The sequence below is a fragment of the Hyaena hyaena genome, unplaced genomic scaffold (genome assembly GCF_003009895.1).
Source record: "Hyaena hyaena isolate Hyena2069 unplaced genomic scaffold, ASM300989v1 scaffold_393, whole genome shotgun sequence".
Taxonomy (NCBI): domain Eukaryota; kingdom Metazoa; phylum Chordata; class Mammalia; order Carnivora; family Hyaenidae; genus Hyaena; species Hyaena hyaena.
The window spans coordinates 183973-202146 of NW_024081025.1; the positions used below are offsets into that span (position 1 = coordinate 183973).

At 36.0% G+C, this 18174-nt stretch overlaps 1 protein-coding gene across 2 annotated transcripts in view; it reads right to left on the reverse strand.

Moving 5' to 3' along the window:
* The window catches only part of TBC1D32 (TBC1 domain family member 32), a 193200-nt gene extending 177163 nt beyond the window's left edge, over positions 1 to 16037 (reverse strand). The window contains exons 1-3 of one of the 2 annotated variants that reach the window (XM_039251523.1): positions 15914 to 16037; positions 15575 to 15732; positions 5879 to 6040 (exon numbers count right to left, since the gene is read on the reverse strand). In XM_039251523.1, the coding sequence (XP_039107454.1) occupies positions 5879 to 6040; positions 15575 to 15729 (317 nt within the window). In that variant the 5' untranslated portion in view covers positions 15730 to 15732; positions 15914 to 16037. The remainder of the gene's footprint in view (positions 1 to 5878; positions 6041 to 15574; positions 15733 to 15913) is intronic. The other variant, XM_039251522.1, reaches the window with a different exon arrangement.
* Positions 16038 to 18174: the final 2137 nt, after the last annotated feature.

Here is an 18174-nt window from a genome sequence, read left to right on the forward strand (position 1 = left end):
GACAGAAATAGATTACTAGAAATTATATTATCCAAAAATGAAGTTAGTTTTTGTTTCTTCTTCAAATCAAGAAGTAGGAAATCTTGATCTGAATGGCTTTTACTTAATATATTTTTGTGCTTTGAACTTTATAAATTTTTTGATAGGCATACACTGTTGCTTAGTTCAAGGACAGATTTATTTAGACAATACAATCAGTTGTCACAAATGGAAAGTGGTCCTGTCCAAAGTCATAGAGTTTAACTATTTAAAACTAAATCAGATTTAATGCTTTAAAATACAATAGGTAACACAAGCTCAAGCACATAATCCAGTTTTTGTAATACTGGAAAGGTGAGCCATATTCTAAACTTCCATATCTGCTTTCAAACTGCAATAGGAAGACCCAGCATGCATCCTAGACACATCACATATATCCAAGCCCAGAGAATAGAATTAACAAAGCAAATGTCACATGTCCAAAGCATTACCCAAAATAAATTTATGGGATCCAAATCTAAAAAATTTTACTATGTATAAAAATTCTGTAAAATTTTTATTATAATAAAAAATCATATTACCTAATACACTAGTTACCCTAAGAATTAGAAGCTAAAGAACAGAACTAAAACAAGCATGAATTATAGAGAAACAAGAGAGAGTACCTGGCTGGCTCAGTCAGAAGAGCACCCAATTCTTAATCCTGGGTGGAGCCCCGCATTGGTGTAGATATCACTTAAATAAATAAAACTTAAAAAAAGAAAAAGAAAACCAGAAATCTACTTGTCCATGTTGCTCTTTATAGCCCTAAAGTCTTCTGTTGTGTCTCACATTTCATGCTAGGGGTAAAGGGAAAAAAAAAAAAAAAACGACCTTCATATTGTCAATCATATTCCATGGATTGAAACACTAAAATGTGGAATATCCAAGTAGCTGAGCTTATATATGAGAAGGAAACTTTAAACCTTCTTTCATCTCAATTACTGCTCTGTATTAAATTGTACTTTGAGAGTTAGGCATTTTGTCATGCTACCCCCTCCTCAAGAACTCAGAAGGCCTTCCTAATGTCTTTGGTATCCATTTGGCTTCCATTTAAGGTTTCCATTCACCTGGCCAACTTTAAGCCTCATGACCTTTTTAGTCAAAAGTCATGTTTTTTGGATTTTTCTTCTTTGGATTTTTGTTTTGTTTTTAAAGTTTATTTATTTTGAGAGAGAGAGAGTGAGCTCGGGAGCAGAGGAGAGGCAGAGAGAGAGGGAGAGAGAATCTCAAGCAGGCTCTGCACTGTCAGCGCAGTGGCCAAATCAGGGCTCGAATTCACAGACCGCAAGATCATGACCTGAGCCGAAATCAAAAGTTGGGCACTTAACCAACTGAGCCATTCAGGCACCCAAAAAGGCATGGCTTTTAAAACACCAAATCAAACAGAAACTATATTGTTGTCATTCTCTGTCAGACCAGAAAGGCACAGGCAAGCAAGGAACAATATACCTGGAGAGTATTAGGGCTAAAGGTCAGACATGTGTATACCATACAGTCCCTACCCTCAGGAATCTTTAGATTAGCTGGGAGTTAATTACACAAATAATTATTTAAAAAATACACTGAAAAGTGCTCCTAAAAGGGAACTGAGAGAAAGACAGGCTCTACACTGGACTCCAATATCAAACAACAGTTGCTCTCTAGGCAAGTCACTGAATTTGCCTCTCTGGGCCTATAACTTAAGGCCTTAGAACAAATAATTTCGTATTTTCTAGCAGTGATGTCTTAAAGTTTTATGAGTTAAAATCGATTTAACAAAAACTGAGCTCATAAGTGACCAACTTACTCTTTGGTTTTTCCATGACTACAGTCTAACTATGTTGGATGATTCCTTATTAGAGGGTTTGTCTCCAGTATCCATCCTCCCCCTCTTCCATGTTGTATGAGGTTAAAACTCCTCCCTAAAGTCTTCACTGTGGGCACATGGTCATCAGTTAGGCATTAAACTTCCCAGTCTCTGTTATAGGTAAGTTGGGCACATGACCATGTTTTAGCCAATGGAAAGTGAGTGAATAAAGAAGCTTGCTTTCTACCCTCCCTTCTCTTGTCCAAGTTGAAACCTGTTGTGGAGTTAGTGTGGCAGCTCCAACTATGCAGATGAAGGCAATTCTCAAGAACAAAGGTTGGTAAAATACATACTCTAGACCTAAACTAGCCTACTTGTTTTTGTAAAGTTTTATTAGAACACATGTGCACTCTCATTTACATATTGTCTATGACTGTATCATTACTACAACAGCTTGCAAAGCCTAAAGTGTTTATTATATAGCCTTTTAACAGAAAAAAGTTAACCAGCTCCTGCACCAGGATATGATGGAACAACAGAATAGAAACAATCTGGGGTTCCTGGATAAACTCATTCAGCAAACCCACCTACCTATCCTGCATTCATGTACTTCTGAACTGTTATATAAGAGGAAAAACATTTGCTTTCTTTAAGCCACCACATTTTTGGAGTCTACTTGTGATAACTGTTTAGTACATTCTAACTAACATCCTCTTCCTCCATATTTCCATGTGACCTTTTGCATATATCATGGCACTTACCATACTGTATTGAAATTATCTATTTCAAATTTATTTTTCAGTGTAATGTTAAATTCCTAAAAACACTATGGATTATTTGGGGGTAAGAGGCATCTTATTTAACATTACAGCCCCAAGATCTAAAACCTAACATATAGTAGTTACTTACTAAATATTAGGGTATGATAAGGGGAAAAAATTTATTGCTAAAGTCAGAATTATGTCGAACATTAATAACATAAAATTGATTATACTGGCAAGAAACAATATCATTAATGCATCCAACAAATACCAATTACATACCTACAATGTGCTGGGCATTTCTAAAGCATTAAGGACACAGAAATAGAAAAAATAAAATTATCTGCTTTTAAATTTACATTCTAGTGGGGAGACAATGAAAATGAGAAGAAAATAAACAAACACACATATTATCCCATATTAACCAGTGACAAAAAGTGAAGAAGAAAAATAAAGCAAGGTAAGAAAGAGAAAGTAAAAGGAAAAAGCCATTATTTTATGTAGAGAGGTCAGGGAAGGCCTCTCTGGTAAGATAACATGAAATTGAGACCTTAAAAAAAAGTACAGGATTATTAGGAACAAATCAAGGATATTCCGTCCCACCACTGCTTTTCAACAGCCTTTGGGAAGTCTTAGCTAAAGTAATAAGACAGGAAAAAAAAGTAAAAAGAAAAACAAGATTGGAAAGGAAGAAATAAAACAGTCTGTAGATGACATGATCATCTATGCAGAAAATCTGAAAAAACTGACGATAAAACTCCTAGAATTAATAAACAATTATAGCAAAGTTGCAGGATACAAATTTAATATGCAAAAATCAATCACTTTCCTATATACCAACAAGTAGAATTGGGAATTAAAAACATACTATTTACATTAGCACTCCAAAAATGAAACACTTGGGTATAAAACCAACAATATATATATTAGATCAGTATAAACAAAACTGTAAGTTTCAATTGAAAGAAATCAAAGAAAAACTGAGAAATAGTACATGTTTATAGATTAGGAAGACCCAATATTGTCCAGATGTAAATTCTTCTCAAATTTATCTATAAATCCAATACAATCCCAATCAAAATTCCAATCCCAAAATCCCAGGAAGTTATTTTGCAAATATAAACAAACTGATTCTACAGTTTATACAAAGAGTCAAAACAGAAAAATCAGAATATCTAGCATAATATTGAAGGAAAAGAATGAAAATGAAGAACTGACACTACTCAACTTCAAGACTTAACTTCGAGACTATAAACCTACAGTAATCATATAGTGCAATATTCACAAAAGAAAATACAAATAAATCTGTGGAACAGAGTAAGAGCCCAGAAGTACCCTTAAATATAATCAACTGATCTTTGACAAAGGAGCAAAAAGCAATAAAATAAAAGATAGTCTTTTTAACAAATGGTGTTGGAGCAACTGACATCCACACACCAAAAAATCAATCTAGACATGTGCCTTCACAAAAATTAACTCATAATAGATCACAGACTTAAATATAAAACACAAAACTACAAAGTTCTTAGAAGATAACACAGGAGGAAATCTCAGTGACCCTAGGTTTGGTGATGGCATTTGAGACGTGACACCAAAGGCATGATCCATGAAAAAAGTAATTGATAAGCTATACTTAATTAAAATGAAAATGAATATCTGCTCTGCAAAAGACACTGTCAAGAGAATGCAAAGACAAGCTACAGACTGGGAGGAAATACTTGCAAATAACTTACTTGATAAAGGACTATTATCTACAATACACACACACACACACACATACACACACACACCTCTTAAAACTCAATGATAAGAAAACAATCTGATTAAAAAATGGGCCAAAGATCTTAACAGACATTTCACCAAAGATATATAGATGACAAAAAAAGCATATGAAAAGATACTCCACATCATATGTCATAAGGGAAACACAAACTAAAACAATGAGACATCACTACATTCCTATTAAATATTACTACTACTATAATGCCCAAAATCTGGAATACTGGTATCAAATGCTGGTGAGTAAGTAAAGCAACAAGAAATCTCATACAATGTTGGGGGAATATGAAATGGTACAACTACTTTGATAGTTTCTTACAAAACTATTCATACGTACCACATGATCCAGCAATCATGTTCCTTGGTATTTACCAAATGCTGGTGAGTAAGTAAAGCAACAAGAAATCTCATACAATGTTGGGGGAATATGAAATGGTACAACAACTTTGATAGTTTCTTACAAAACTATTCATAAGTACCACATGATCCAGCAATCATGTTCCTTGGTATTTACCAAAGTATTGAAAACATTTGCCCACACAAAAACCTGCACACAATGTTTACTGCAGTTTTATTCATAAATGCCAACATCTGGAAGCAACTAAGGTATCTGATATATCCAGACAATGGAATAGTACTTAGTGCTAGGAAGGAAAAAGCTATTAAGCCATGAAAAGGCATGGGGGAAACTTAAATGCATGTTATTAAGCAAAAGAAGCCAACCTGAAAGGCTACAGATTGTGTGTTTCCAACTATATTATGTTCTAGAAAAGGCAAAACGATGCAGACAATAAAAGGATCAGTGGTTGCCAGGGATTTGGAGTGAGAAGAATGAATAGGGAGAGCATAGAGGATTATTAGGGCAGTGAAATTACTGTGTGTAATCCTATAATCGTGGATACATGTTATTATATATATGTACAATTCCACTGAATGCACAACACTAAGAGTAAGCCCTGATGTAAACCATCCCCGTAAGGGAGCACTTTGCTTGGCTATTTGAAAAAGAACAAGACCAGGATGGCTGGAGCAGTGTGAGAGGAAATATGGTAAGAAATGAGGGAGGATGGGGCGCCTGGGTGGCTTAGTCGGTTAAGCGTCTGACTTTCACTTGGGTCATGATCTCGCAGTTCGTGGGTTCGAGCCCCGCGTCGGGCTCTGTGCTGACTGCCAGCTCGGAGCCTGGAGCCTGTTTCAGTCTGTGACTCCCTCTCTCTCTCACCCTCCCCTGCTCACGCTGTCTCTCTCTCTCTCTCTCCTAGAAATAAATTAAAAAAAAAAAAAAGAAATGAGGGAGGAGAGGGAAAAGAAGGCTCATGTTTGAGGCTTCTGGACTACAGAAACTACTCTGAATTTTACTTTGAATGAGATGAGAAGCCTTCACAGAATGTTGAGTGGACTCAAGAGGCAGCATCTGACTGAGTGTTTCAAAGCATCATCCTAGCCGCTACAAAGGACATGGGTTAGGGGTGCCTTCTAGATGCCCTGCTAGGAGAAAAGTGCTTTCAAGTATTACTGTGAACATACTCACTCTTTGGATTCTTGAGTTCTTTTGGTAACATGCTGTACAACTGTGTCATAGCCAGATTCTTCATCCTGATTCTGATCAGACATCCATTTTTCCATTTCTTCTTCAATCATGGACCCCAAAGTGTTACATATATGCTGTCTGAGATATTTCACAAATTCATAGCTAAAACAAATATTTAAAAAAATACAGTAAATATCATGAACCCACTTATCAACTATATCCAGAAGAAGATGTTAACAATGTAAGATTTATGAAATACTCAGATTTCTTACCTTAAACTAGGATTAAATTTTTCATCTCAAATTATCAAGCTAATTCTGGGACATTGGCATTTCCTGCACCCCATGCCCACTCACTCTATCAATCCACCCACAAACAGACACTTGATAACATTTCCTACACAGCCCTTGGCTTCATCACTTCCTCTTACTGCTTCATCACTTCCTCTTATTTTCCATTTCTTTTTTTTTTTTTTCCTTTCTTTCTTTCTGGGAGAGAGAGAGACAGCATGAGCAGGGGAGGGTCATAGAGAGATGGAGTCACAGACTGAAACAGGCTCCAGGCTCTGAGCTGGCAGTCAGCACAGAGCCCGACGTGGGGCTCAAACCCATGAACCGCGAGATCATGACCTAAGCCAAAGTCAGACGCTTAACCGACTAAGCCACCCAGGTGCCCCTTATTTTCCATTTCTATTGATCAGTGCAAAAGCACACCGCCTCACGCAGAGATTACCACAGCAGACTTCTTGCTTGTCTTCTTTCACCCTCTTCCCTCTCGTATTTATCCTGAACACTATAGTCATCATGGACCTTAAAAGTCATTGATTTCATTATTTCTGAGTTAGAGTCATTTTACTCATATCAATACCTCACACCACATCACATATTGTCTCAATAAATATTTCTTGTATTTGAAGCTAATTACTGACTATTTTCCAAATACAACTTCCTTGGCTTGGCATTTAAATACCTAATCAGTCAAACTCCTTACATTTGTTTTTATGTCTTTATTTTATTTTGAGAGACAGAGACAGAGACCGAATAGGGGAGGGGCGGAGAGAGAGGGAGACACAGAATCTGAACAGGCTTCAGGTTCTGAGCTGTCAGCAGAGAGCCCAATGCAGAGCTCGTACCCACGGATTGTGAGATCATGACCTGAGCCAAAGTCGAATGCTTAACCGACTGAGCCACATAGGCGTCCCTCAATCAAGCCCCTTAATTACTGCATCTCTACTTGCATGAGGCCACACTCAATTTTCTCCACAAACCATCAAACACATTGATTTGCATATAAGCAAGACTTTTAAGTGACTATCATGTGTTAAACACTGTGCTCAGCACTTTAATAATATTGTTTTAAATAGATGAGGATACAAATTGAACAGTTAAAAAGACTTATCAAATTCACAAGCTACTAATTCAGGTCCACCTTACTCCAAAACCAGTATCATTCCCACACCACCACACTCTCCCAAAGATGGAAAAATTCCAAAAATGTTTACGAAATAAAATAAGATGTTCTATAGTGCTCAACTGAAATTGAAAAGGGAAATAAATAAATGTAATACTCATATTTTTGCCAATTTGTGTATTATTTACATTTCTTCCATTTAGGGAGGTAAATCTATTACATTTTATTTTCTCAAAATAATAATTGGCATATTAAGCTTAAAAGTATAATTTATTTAAGGTTTAAGTTACTCATTGAATTTACTTTTAAATGTTTAATATTTATATTCAACGTTTAGCTAGTAACTTCATTTCTTTTTTTTTATGTTTGTTTACTTATTTTGAGAAGTGTGGGGAGGGAGCGCAGGAAAGAGAGAGGGAGAAAGAACCCCAGGCAAGCTCTGCGCTGCCCACATAGAGCCTGATGAAGGGCTTGAACTCACAAACTATGAAATCTTGACCTAAGCCAAAATCAAAAAAGAGTCACATGCTTAACTGATTGAGCCACCCAGGCACCCTTAGCTAGGTAACTTCTAAGCTTTAAGAAAATAGCTATTAAGAACAGCAGAAAATAAAAAGTGATTTTGTAAATATAATGACCTGTAAGATCAAAATGACAAACACAAATTTTCAGAAATACTCCAAGAAAAACAAAACTCAAAACTTACTGAATCACGTGTCATAGAAAATAGCCTCTAATCATTATTTATGTAATTTTGCAGGTTTTGCTTCTTCTGGGAATTCATCATTGCCTTATATCAAATGACCTTCCCTTATACAAGCATAACTTTCCATCCATTTTAAATGCTAACTTATGTTTTTGTAATTTGTAATTATAAACCAAATGTTCACATATTCTATACAAAATGGTAACAACTTATACAAGCAAGAATTCAAAGATTAAGTCTTCAAGAGAATCTTTTAAAGATATTCTTAATTTTTTAACATTTGACAGTCCCTATACTGCCCCTTATACTGCCTCCACAGCTAGCTCTGAGATTAGAGTTGATATGTGGGTGATATGATCTGAAGAGCAAAAAAAAAAAATGTGTGTTCTCCACCACAACTATCCTACCACCAGAAACCCTCTAAAGAATCAGAATATCTGAAATTCCAATATCATAAATGTATCATTGCTTTCTTGAAAATGTCCTTGTAGGGGTACCTGGCTGGATCAGTCAGTGGACCATGTGACTCTTGATCTCAGGGTGTTAAGTTTGATCCCCACATTGGGTATAGGGATTACTTAAAAAAACAAATCTTAAAAATTAAAAAAATTAAAAAAAATTAAAAATGTCCTCATAAATGAAAACGGGTCCACGAATAAATAATCTTTTGAGCCCAATCAGTCTGACCTCACAGGCAGCCAGAGAAAAGTAAATGTGGAACAAAGTGCAAAAGAGATAAACAGTCCCTAAAAACAATCTTAATTCTCCTCACAATCCTGCCCTAGGCTAATCAAACAAACACACCAGTTTTCCTTCACATCTCTCTGAGATACTCAGTGGGAAACAAAACACAAGGCAAGCCTGAGTTAATTCTCTGAAACTAAAGGAAGGGCCTCTCTGAAGATGAATTCTACATCTCACCTAACTTTTACCACAAAAAGGTGAATTATTCCTTAGTTTTATCAGCCCCAATTCTTTGCCACAAATCAAGCAATTAGAAGATATGAATATTTAACTGACAAATATAACTTTTGTTTTTGCTTTGTTTAAAGCCCAAACTGTAAGCAACAGAAATGATATTTTCATAACTAAGGCAGTGAGGAAATATAAGGAAAGCCCATTAATACAATGTATTCAAGACAGTTAACAGAATATCATTCTAAAATAAAAGACACATAAAAAAAAAAACCTTCCCACTATTTGGCATCATCTATATGATATAATACATATGCTGAGAAAAAGGTTAAACTTCCTCTTTGGGAACTTAAATAACCACATACTTTTTTTTAATGAGATCATTTTAATCTATGACCACAGTAGTATCTCCCAGAAGACCCCATTCAAAATGTTTCAAGTTTTTGGTTCATCTTCCAAATTAAATGAACCCAAGAACCCCAAAATTGAATATTACCTCACAGGTTATTGCTCTTTTAGGAAAAAAAGTCTACAGGGAAGATAAGGCCCTCTATGATGTAAGGAATATCAGGCTGCCTAAAGCCCTTTTGATCTCTACTAACTCAAAGGTCATTGGAAAACTCTTGAGCTTCCAATCTTAAATTAGTGAACAGAGTCACTTCTGCAAGTGGACCTTTCTACTCTGGGTAACAAAAATCCAAGTCTTCAAAATCTCATGTAACAATTAATTTTATGTTGGTTCTTTTACTATCTGAATTCATGGCAATACCCCATAAAATCCTACAAGGAATACTGTTCTTCTGTAGTGGTGTCCAGAATAGAAAATTATTGTTGCTATGGGCTGGGAGAAATACTTGTATAAAATTAAGTACTATGTTCCCTTCACTGTAATCCTCAGAATACTGGTGCTATCCAGTTGCTCTTATGAAGCCTCCATCTAATCCAAAAGATTGATGATAACCACAGCTTTATAAATCAACCCATTGCATCACTTTTAGAAATTATTCTGGAGGTGTAGCAATATTCATATTTTGTATTAAAGGAAATGCCTGGATGCACAAAAGACTTTTGAAAGACCCCATACTCATAACAGAGACTGCAAACTCAGATGTTACTGGAGGTAGACAAGTAAACTAAAGCCAACCACGTGTAAGAGAGAAAAGGAAGAGGTGATGGTGAAATAAAAGGACATGTTTCAGCTAAAAGGAAGGGCTTCTACATGGCTTTAGCCACTTACTGCCATTTAGGACTATTATAGCCTGATGTGGATTTTTCAGGGTTTTAAGGGCAGCCAGAAAACTACTTTATGTGCTATCTCCCAATTTTTAAATGTTGCTATTTTTAAAAACCAATCCAAAGAAACACATCCACAGACCCAATATGGCCTGCAGAAAGCCAGTTTGATCTTTCAATATCCACTCACTCCAAGCATTAAAGACGTAAAATCCTTACCACTAAAGATACTGGTGAATCATCTCTATGTTTAAAATTTCTATTTAAGAAATGTAAAACTTCCCTCAAAAAAATTTACATACTTAATAACTTATATTAGAAGATCCTTACTAGGCTTAATTTAAGTCAATTCTGCTACAATTTAGGTCCTTTCTCTCAGATTGTTTCAGCAGACTCCTTTGTGTTAAAATTTTCAGATTAATATACTCTAATTGCACTGGAAAGACCAAGACTACAATATTATGGGCATAAGACCTCTTTGTCATGGACTACAATAAATACAACTTCCATTCATTTGTATTTCTATTGAAGTCTACTAATATTTCTTTCTTGGTCATTTTAAAACATTCTAGGGAGTGCCTGGGTGGCTCAGTCAATTAAGCATCCAAGTAATGATGCTCAAGTAATGATCTCACAGTTCAGGAGTTCAAGCTCCACATCAGGCTCTCTGCTGTCAGCACAAAGCCTGCTTCCGATCCTCTGTCCCCCTCTTGCTCGCCCTCCCCAGCCTGTGTGTGTGCTCTCTCTCAAAAATAAATAAACATTAAAACGATAATTTAAATTTTCTAATAACAAAGTTTCTTCTTTTTTAAAGGACACAATCTATACAATGTATAAATAATTGTATCTTTAGAAATCAATGAATCCCTGTGTTTCAGGATTAAGTTATAAATCTTACACTGGCCAATCTGTAACCTTAAACAGAACACATGACCTTGACAAATGTCAGTTCCCACTATGTAACAATGATAATCCTAACCAAAATCTATTGTTTATTACACATAGCTATACTTTGACACTTTTCAAACCAAATGTACTATACATATGTTTGACTAACCTTATTTGTTACCATAAAAATAATTTAATGAGAAAAAATAAACATTCGGTTTCAAAGACACTATCACCAAATGAATGCAAAATATCTTTTTCCAAATATTCCTCAAAGAAGGACACTAAAACCTAAGAGTCAGGTATTTGCTACTAAGGAAAAATGTGTTCACCTCATCACATTTCAGAAGCAGCTCAACTGAAATAGACAGCAATGGACCTAATCATTTTGCTTTACTACCGGCAAATATGAAATTTTTCATATTTACATAGGAAAATTACAAAAAAATTACAAAATTACAAAAAAATTGAGTAAGAGAACATTCACTTTTTTCCATTTTTTTCTTCAGCTTTATTACCTAGATTTTTCCAAGAAAATTTAATTATTTCTTTCATGGTGAATTTCTGACATGTTCAAAATGTCTACACCAAAATATGCACTGATACAGATTACTATTACAACATAAGAACATAAAAAAATCTAGTACAAGTTTGTGTCAAGACATCATTCTCTTAGCTATTTAAATAAGCAAGAATTTTTTCAATCATATATAGAAAAAATTATCAGTAATGGTATGTTTTAAAAAAAGACTTTATTAGAGCAAGTTATAAGTTATGTTGGTATTTGGAATCCTTATTTCAGAATTTTTTAGAAGATTTATTATATAACAACCTATATTTATATATCACATTAGTTTATAAAAGGTTATGTAATAGAAAGAATGAGTGTTTTACATCACCTACAACATTTTAGGTCAAAGAATAGGCTTCTGAGTCATGAAAATCAGTTGCTAAAAATGTATTCATTAATTATAGAATCACACATGTAATTCTTAGTCATTTCTCTATACATGGATATCACTTTACACAATGGAGGTTTTCTTGAAGGTAACTAAACATCTCAGAGTTTACAGGTTTTTAAAAAACACTGGTACATTCTATTATAAAACAAAAAATAAACCTAAATCAACAAATATTATTGTGTTCCCTCTGTATCAAACCAAAATACACTGGATTTTAGGGCTACAAAAATGAGCATATGCATTAGAGACTTTTACAATTATCATAGTTGATAACTACTAAAGTAAAATACACACACACACACACACACACACACACACACAATTCTTGTCTAAATGCAAGTATGCACTGACTCTGTGGTTCTCAATGCTGGCTGCATGTTAGAATAACCATGAGAGCTTTTTCAAAATCGCCACTGGCCAGACTCTACCACTCCCCGTCTGCCAAGCGATCCAGGAAATTTTGATTCGTTTGTGATGCGGCCCAAACATCAGTATTTTCTTTCATGGGGCTCAACCGATTCTAGTGTAGCCAAGACTGAAAAACAGCTTGTTTTCTTGAGCTAGTCTAAGTGTAAAAACCTAAACAACACATGTACACATGATGAAAGCGATATCCTCATCCCCCCAGCACCATCCAAAGCCCTCAAATCCTTGCTGTTACTTTCAAAGATAAGAGGGGAAAGCTTGGATATTTTAGAGAAAGTGTACAGTTCAAGGTAGAAAAATAGAAGGTTTATACAAAGCAGAGATAGTAATTTAGGGAAGCTGTCCATTGGGGCAAACCCCCAGATAGGGCTATACTGTCTACACTGTGGTTTCTCCCCAAGTGACTGCATTTTCCCCCACTTTAGTTTATTATACTACCTGAAATTGTATCATGTATGGACTCAATTGTCTTAAATATCTTCTTACACAAATATAATAGGCTAAAGACACCAGTTCTTCCATCAGTCTGTTTAATAAAATCATCCTTGTCAATATCAGGGCAACATTGGGTGGATTTAAGAAACCAATGTTCTGATAGTGGAGATGGGAAGATCGATAATTCTGAAGTAAGAAACATTTTTGGAAGTATATACCGAATATATACCGAAGCGACTCAAGAACATACAGTGTTGAAGGAGAGTTAGGTCAGTGAAAGCAAAGTATAAGCAGCTGTACTAACTGACTTTTAATACCTCATCCAACTTTGAATTGTAAGATTCTATGAAAATACCAAAGACAAGCATGTCCTCTTTTCCTCTCCTACATAGAGTTCCTTCCTCCTAAGGCATAGATCTCAGGTAAGTGCAGCTAACACATGAATTTTACCATCTATGCTTTCAAGACTATATACTACTTAAAATACTCTTAGGATTATAAATCTTACTTTTAAAACTACAAACTAGTTATAATTTGAGAGTGTCTGGACTTTTTTTAGGTAGGCCAAAAGTAAATCTCTTTAGAAAACAGTGAATGAACTATGAATGTTAATCATCAGGCATTTAACTTAATGCACTGCTGAAAAGTAAATTACTTTATGACAACAGTCATTAGACTACTAAGGGGAACAACAATGACCTAACTTTAACTTGAAAATCATTTTAAAATTGAAGCAACTGAAGCAAAACAGGCAAATCTGTTGCCTAAAACATTTACATTAAAGAAAAAAAGGAGAAACGCTGCATATTAATGAGCTAACCATTCATCACAAAAGTTTTAAAATTTTTCCAAGAAGAAAAGAAATGAAACAACCGTAAAATATACACTTAATAGAGAGGAGAAACAAAGCCAATAGATGGTTGTTTTAAAAGACTAATAAAAGAAACCCCTAACAGAACAGAAGAGGGAAGGCACATATCAAAGAGAAGAATACAAAGAGGGACATATAACTGTAGATACTAAAAATATTTTTAAAAGCTACAGGATTTTATTTTTTTTAATATTTTTATTTATTTCTAGGAAAGAGAGAGAGACAGCGTGAGCAGGGGAGGGTCAGAGAGAGAGGGAGTCACAGACTGAAACAGGCTCCAGGCTCTGAACTGGCAGTCAGCACAGAGCCCGACACGGGGCTTGAGCCCACGAACCGCGAGATCATGACCTAAGCAAAAGTCGGACGCTTAACCGACTAAACCACCCAGGCACCCCAAAAAGCTACAGGATTTTAATGAAAAGCTTTTTACCAATAAGTTTGAAAATCTAGATGAAATGGACAAATGCCCAGAATATCATCCTAGCAAAAACTGACATAATAATTTACAAATTATTTAAATTACTTGCATGTGAAATAAAAACCAAAAATGAAACCCCAAACTTAATGCTTCATGTGGATTTGTATAACATAAACTTGTATTACATGAGCTTATAAAACATTAATTAAACCTTAACTAAGAAAGATACAATCATTCTTTAGTCTCCTGTTTAAGTAATAAATCAATAGTTAACCAATAAAAGCCGGTCTGTAATGTCTTCCAAAATAAATATGACCATAAATAACAGCTATTTGTAGTGGATTTAATTAAGAAATAAACAGGAAAATTAGGAAATACAAAGAAACTTTACGTATAACCATAAATACCAATGAAATCAGTAACTCTATATTAACAAGAATTCCTTACTTTTGAAAATTCCCTTCAGAATCTGGTAAAAACTGTAAATACTCCCCCTATAAAACTGCAAGTAAACACAAACTTTTACATTAAAGGGCTCAAAGACCCCCTTATGCACATATATAAAATGATTAGGAGTTCCAGATAAATAGAATTTCAGAGTAAGTAAAAGTAACATAAAAAATTTTTAAAAACATCTCTGTGAGACCAAAATGAATACAAACACTGAAATTAAAATACTGCTACCCATAATAATTAACTGAGATACCTGCAAGAAAACGTTTCAATGGAGAGGATTAATGTAATTAAATGAACCAAAAGAAAGAAAAAAAGTCTCTAAAGAAATATAACCTTCAAGATTGATCTCAAATGGTACCTCTCTCATTAAACTCTTATCTCTACTGCCCGCAAACCCAGAGTACTCTGTAGCTTTTCTACGCACTTATGTTTTTGACCTGTATCACAGACATTTGAGTATGTGCCTTACCCTTTAAAGGAACTTAAGCTATTCCATAGGAAGTTAAGAATCTCACATCAGTATTCCTGCAGTGTTCAGAATGAGTAACGAGGGGCAGCCACTGAAATACCAGATCAGCAAAGGAACAGAAATTTTGGTAACTCATTGCTTTCAGGCAATGTGGCAGGCATAGTGACAAGAATCCTTTGAAATAACGGAATTCCCCTTAGAAAAACATGAACAAGTTACAATTATTGTTACTGTGTTGCCCATGAGGAAAAATGAAGAATTAGGATATGTTGGTTGTGGCAGCAGAAACACAGAGGAGGCAGAAGCTTTGAAAAGTAAGTAAAGAATAAAGTAATAAGTAATAAGAATTACATAAATTGGACATTTGTGTAAATAAACGAAAAAAAAAAGAACCTCAAATTTGGGCGCTATTTTAACAATAATCCATGAACTTTCTTTCTCTAACTACACTTTGACCTTTTCTGGATCAGCTGGTTTGTTTGCTTAAGACATCAAAAGCTATTTTACTTGTGAAAATTCTCATCAGTTTCCTCCAGATGTAAGAGGATATCCTCCGCGCACTCGAGAGAAGGAGCACCCGTAATCTTCTCTTTCACGCTCTGGAACAACTGCTTCAGCATCGCCTGCAGCATCACCTCGTCCTCGCCTGAGAAATGGGCCATCCTCTGCAAGAATCAAACGCCCACGCCCATTACTCCAGGTCGGCGCCAACGCCGCGCATTGCGCACGCGCGCTCCCACCCAACCCAGGCCTGTGCACTACGCCGTTCCCCGGGAGACCGCGGCAAACGCTTGGGGGTGGATCCTCGGCTGCCTGCGCGTCTTTCCGGGGAACAAGGCACCTTACTTTGGGGAAGCACGGGTCCTCAAGGACCCGCCTTGTGTACTCGTCGTTGCCGGCCTTCCGTACGAACAGAGCTCAAGTTGTCACCGCTAACCGCAAAAAAGATATCCCGGAAGGCTTCGATGGGTGGGCCTGACGGCGGAGCGTCAGCGGTACGCGTGACGTCAGCACGTTGACGTCACTTCCTCGGTGGGAGGGAGTGCCACTTGGGAACCTGCCCGGCTTCCAAGGGAAGTTTCAGGTGCGCTGGCTCTCCCTAGCTCTGTATTTGTAGATGGAAGGGAATGGAGAACGAAAAGTAAGAATTCAGTAAAAGTGAAACTGAAAGTAGCCTGAAAAGTTTTTAATTACGTGAATGTTACAATGCTGTTTTTTTCTAACAGCCAACATCTATTGACTCCTACTCCTTACCAAGCACCTTGCTAGGAACTATGAGAAGATGCCCTCAAAATCAGACAGACACAAAAAGAAACCAACATTTACACCACAGTGCAATTAAGTGTTACGCCAGAGAAATGCTGCAGGTAGGTGTTGTGGAAACCAATCCCCTTTTAACCCAATAGAAAAGTCAAGGAAAGAAGTGAAGAAAAAGACATGATATTCCGGTGCTCGAGTTGGTAGGTTAGAAAGAGGGTGTGAAGAGGCTAGAGAAGCAAATAGGCCACAATTGAAAGGGTCATATTTGGCACGTTTACAGGTTAGAGATTAATCTTGGAAGTAGCAGGACACAGCTGGATTCCATAGTGACACCATGAGATATCGTACGTATATGAGGATCACTGTGCAGAAAGATGCAGTAGATAATCATAGACCTTCATCCAGTTTCTAATCTAGAGAATTCCTCAGATCATGGTCATGTTCAGGCTAAGGAGCCACCCCAAAAGAGTATTAGAATCAGATCCTGGCGGGGGCGCCTGGGTGGCTTAGTCGGTTGAGCGTCCGACTTTCGCTTAGGTCATGATCTCGCGGTTCGTGGGTTCGAGCCCCGCGTCGGGCTCTGTGCTGACAGCCAGCTCAGAGCCTGGAGTCTGTTTCAGTCTGTGACTCCCTCTCTCTCTGACCCTCCCCTGCTCACGCTGTCTCTCTCTCTCTCCTAGAAATAAATAAAACATTAAAAAAAAAAAAAAAGAAGAAGAATCAGATCCTCGCATCTATGTAATAGTCATTCCCAAGCCACTGATTAGTGGTTTAATGGAGATAAATTCTCCCTTATCCAGCTTAAGTTTTACTGTCCTGGTAACATCCTATATTCTTCACATGTTAGCCAGGCTCAGTGATTCCTTTGATGTCTATGCTGTTACTTACAAGAGTAGAAGTATAACGTATCCTTGCCAACTCTGGCAGCATGTTTCTTAGTAAAACGAATGCTTAATCTTGATTGTCTCACTACTACATTAAGAAAAAAACACACTAACATATACTAGGCATACCTGTAACTTTGTCAGTGAAGCTATCCAGTAAGTATATGTGTGTGTGTGTGTGTGTGTGTGTGTCCACATTGATATGCATTTGTAGAATCATCAGCAATGTAACAAGCTCCATATTCAAATTAACACAAATGAGTTGTATTGGTACCTCAAACATCAAGATTAACATAGCTGTTAGCAATGTGATTTTTCTGAAATAGTAAGCTATTACTGTTAAAATTCAGAACAAAAAAAATAGTACTCTTTTTTTATTTATAGTTGTTGCATTCCTGTAAAATTAAGTGTGTTAAAATGTGCCAAATATTTTTATAAGTGGAATTAGTTCCTACACTCAAATATATATCAAGAATTTTTTCATCTACTTTGCATGTCACACAGAATCATAAGGAATCAGAACAATTCTTTGGTGTGGGAGATTGTACTTTGTGTAATTCCAGATGTTCAACATCCCTAACTCACACTACAAATGCCACTAAGTGCCATCTATTCACTGTGATAACAAAATGTCCCCACATATTTATAAAATTTCTTCTTGGAAAGCAGGGGTGATTTGAACCACACAGATTAAGAACCACTGTTCCGAAGGATATAACTTAGGTAAAAGAAGAACAACCTTAATAGACTACCTGATATGCAAGATGGAAAGATATCCAAACAGCAAGTGAGCATGACAATGTATTTAAGCAAATCTCAATAAGTATTGTCTGTATAAGATAATAATAATTTATAATATTCTAATTTGTGAAGGTATAAATTCATAGCACTAAAATACTATAAACAACCATGTATAAGTAGGAAGTGTAATGATAGGTTGAAGTATTCTGCAATTCTTATATT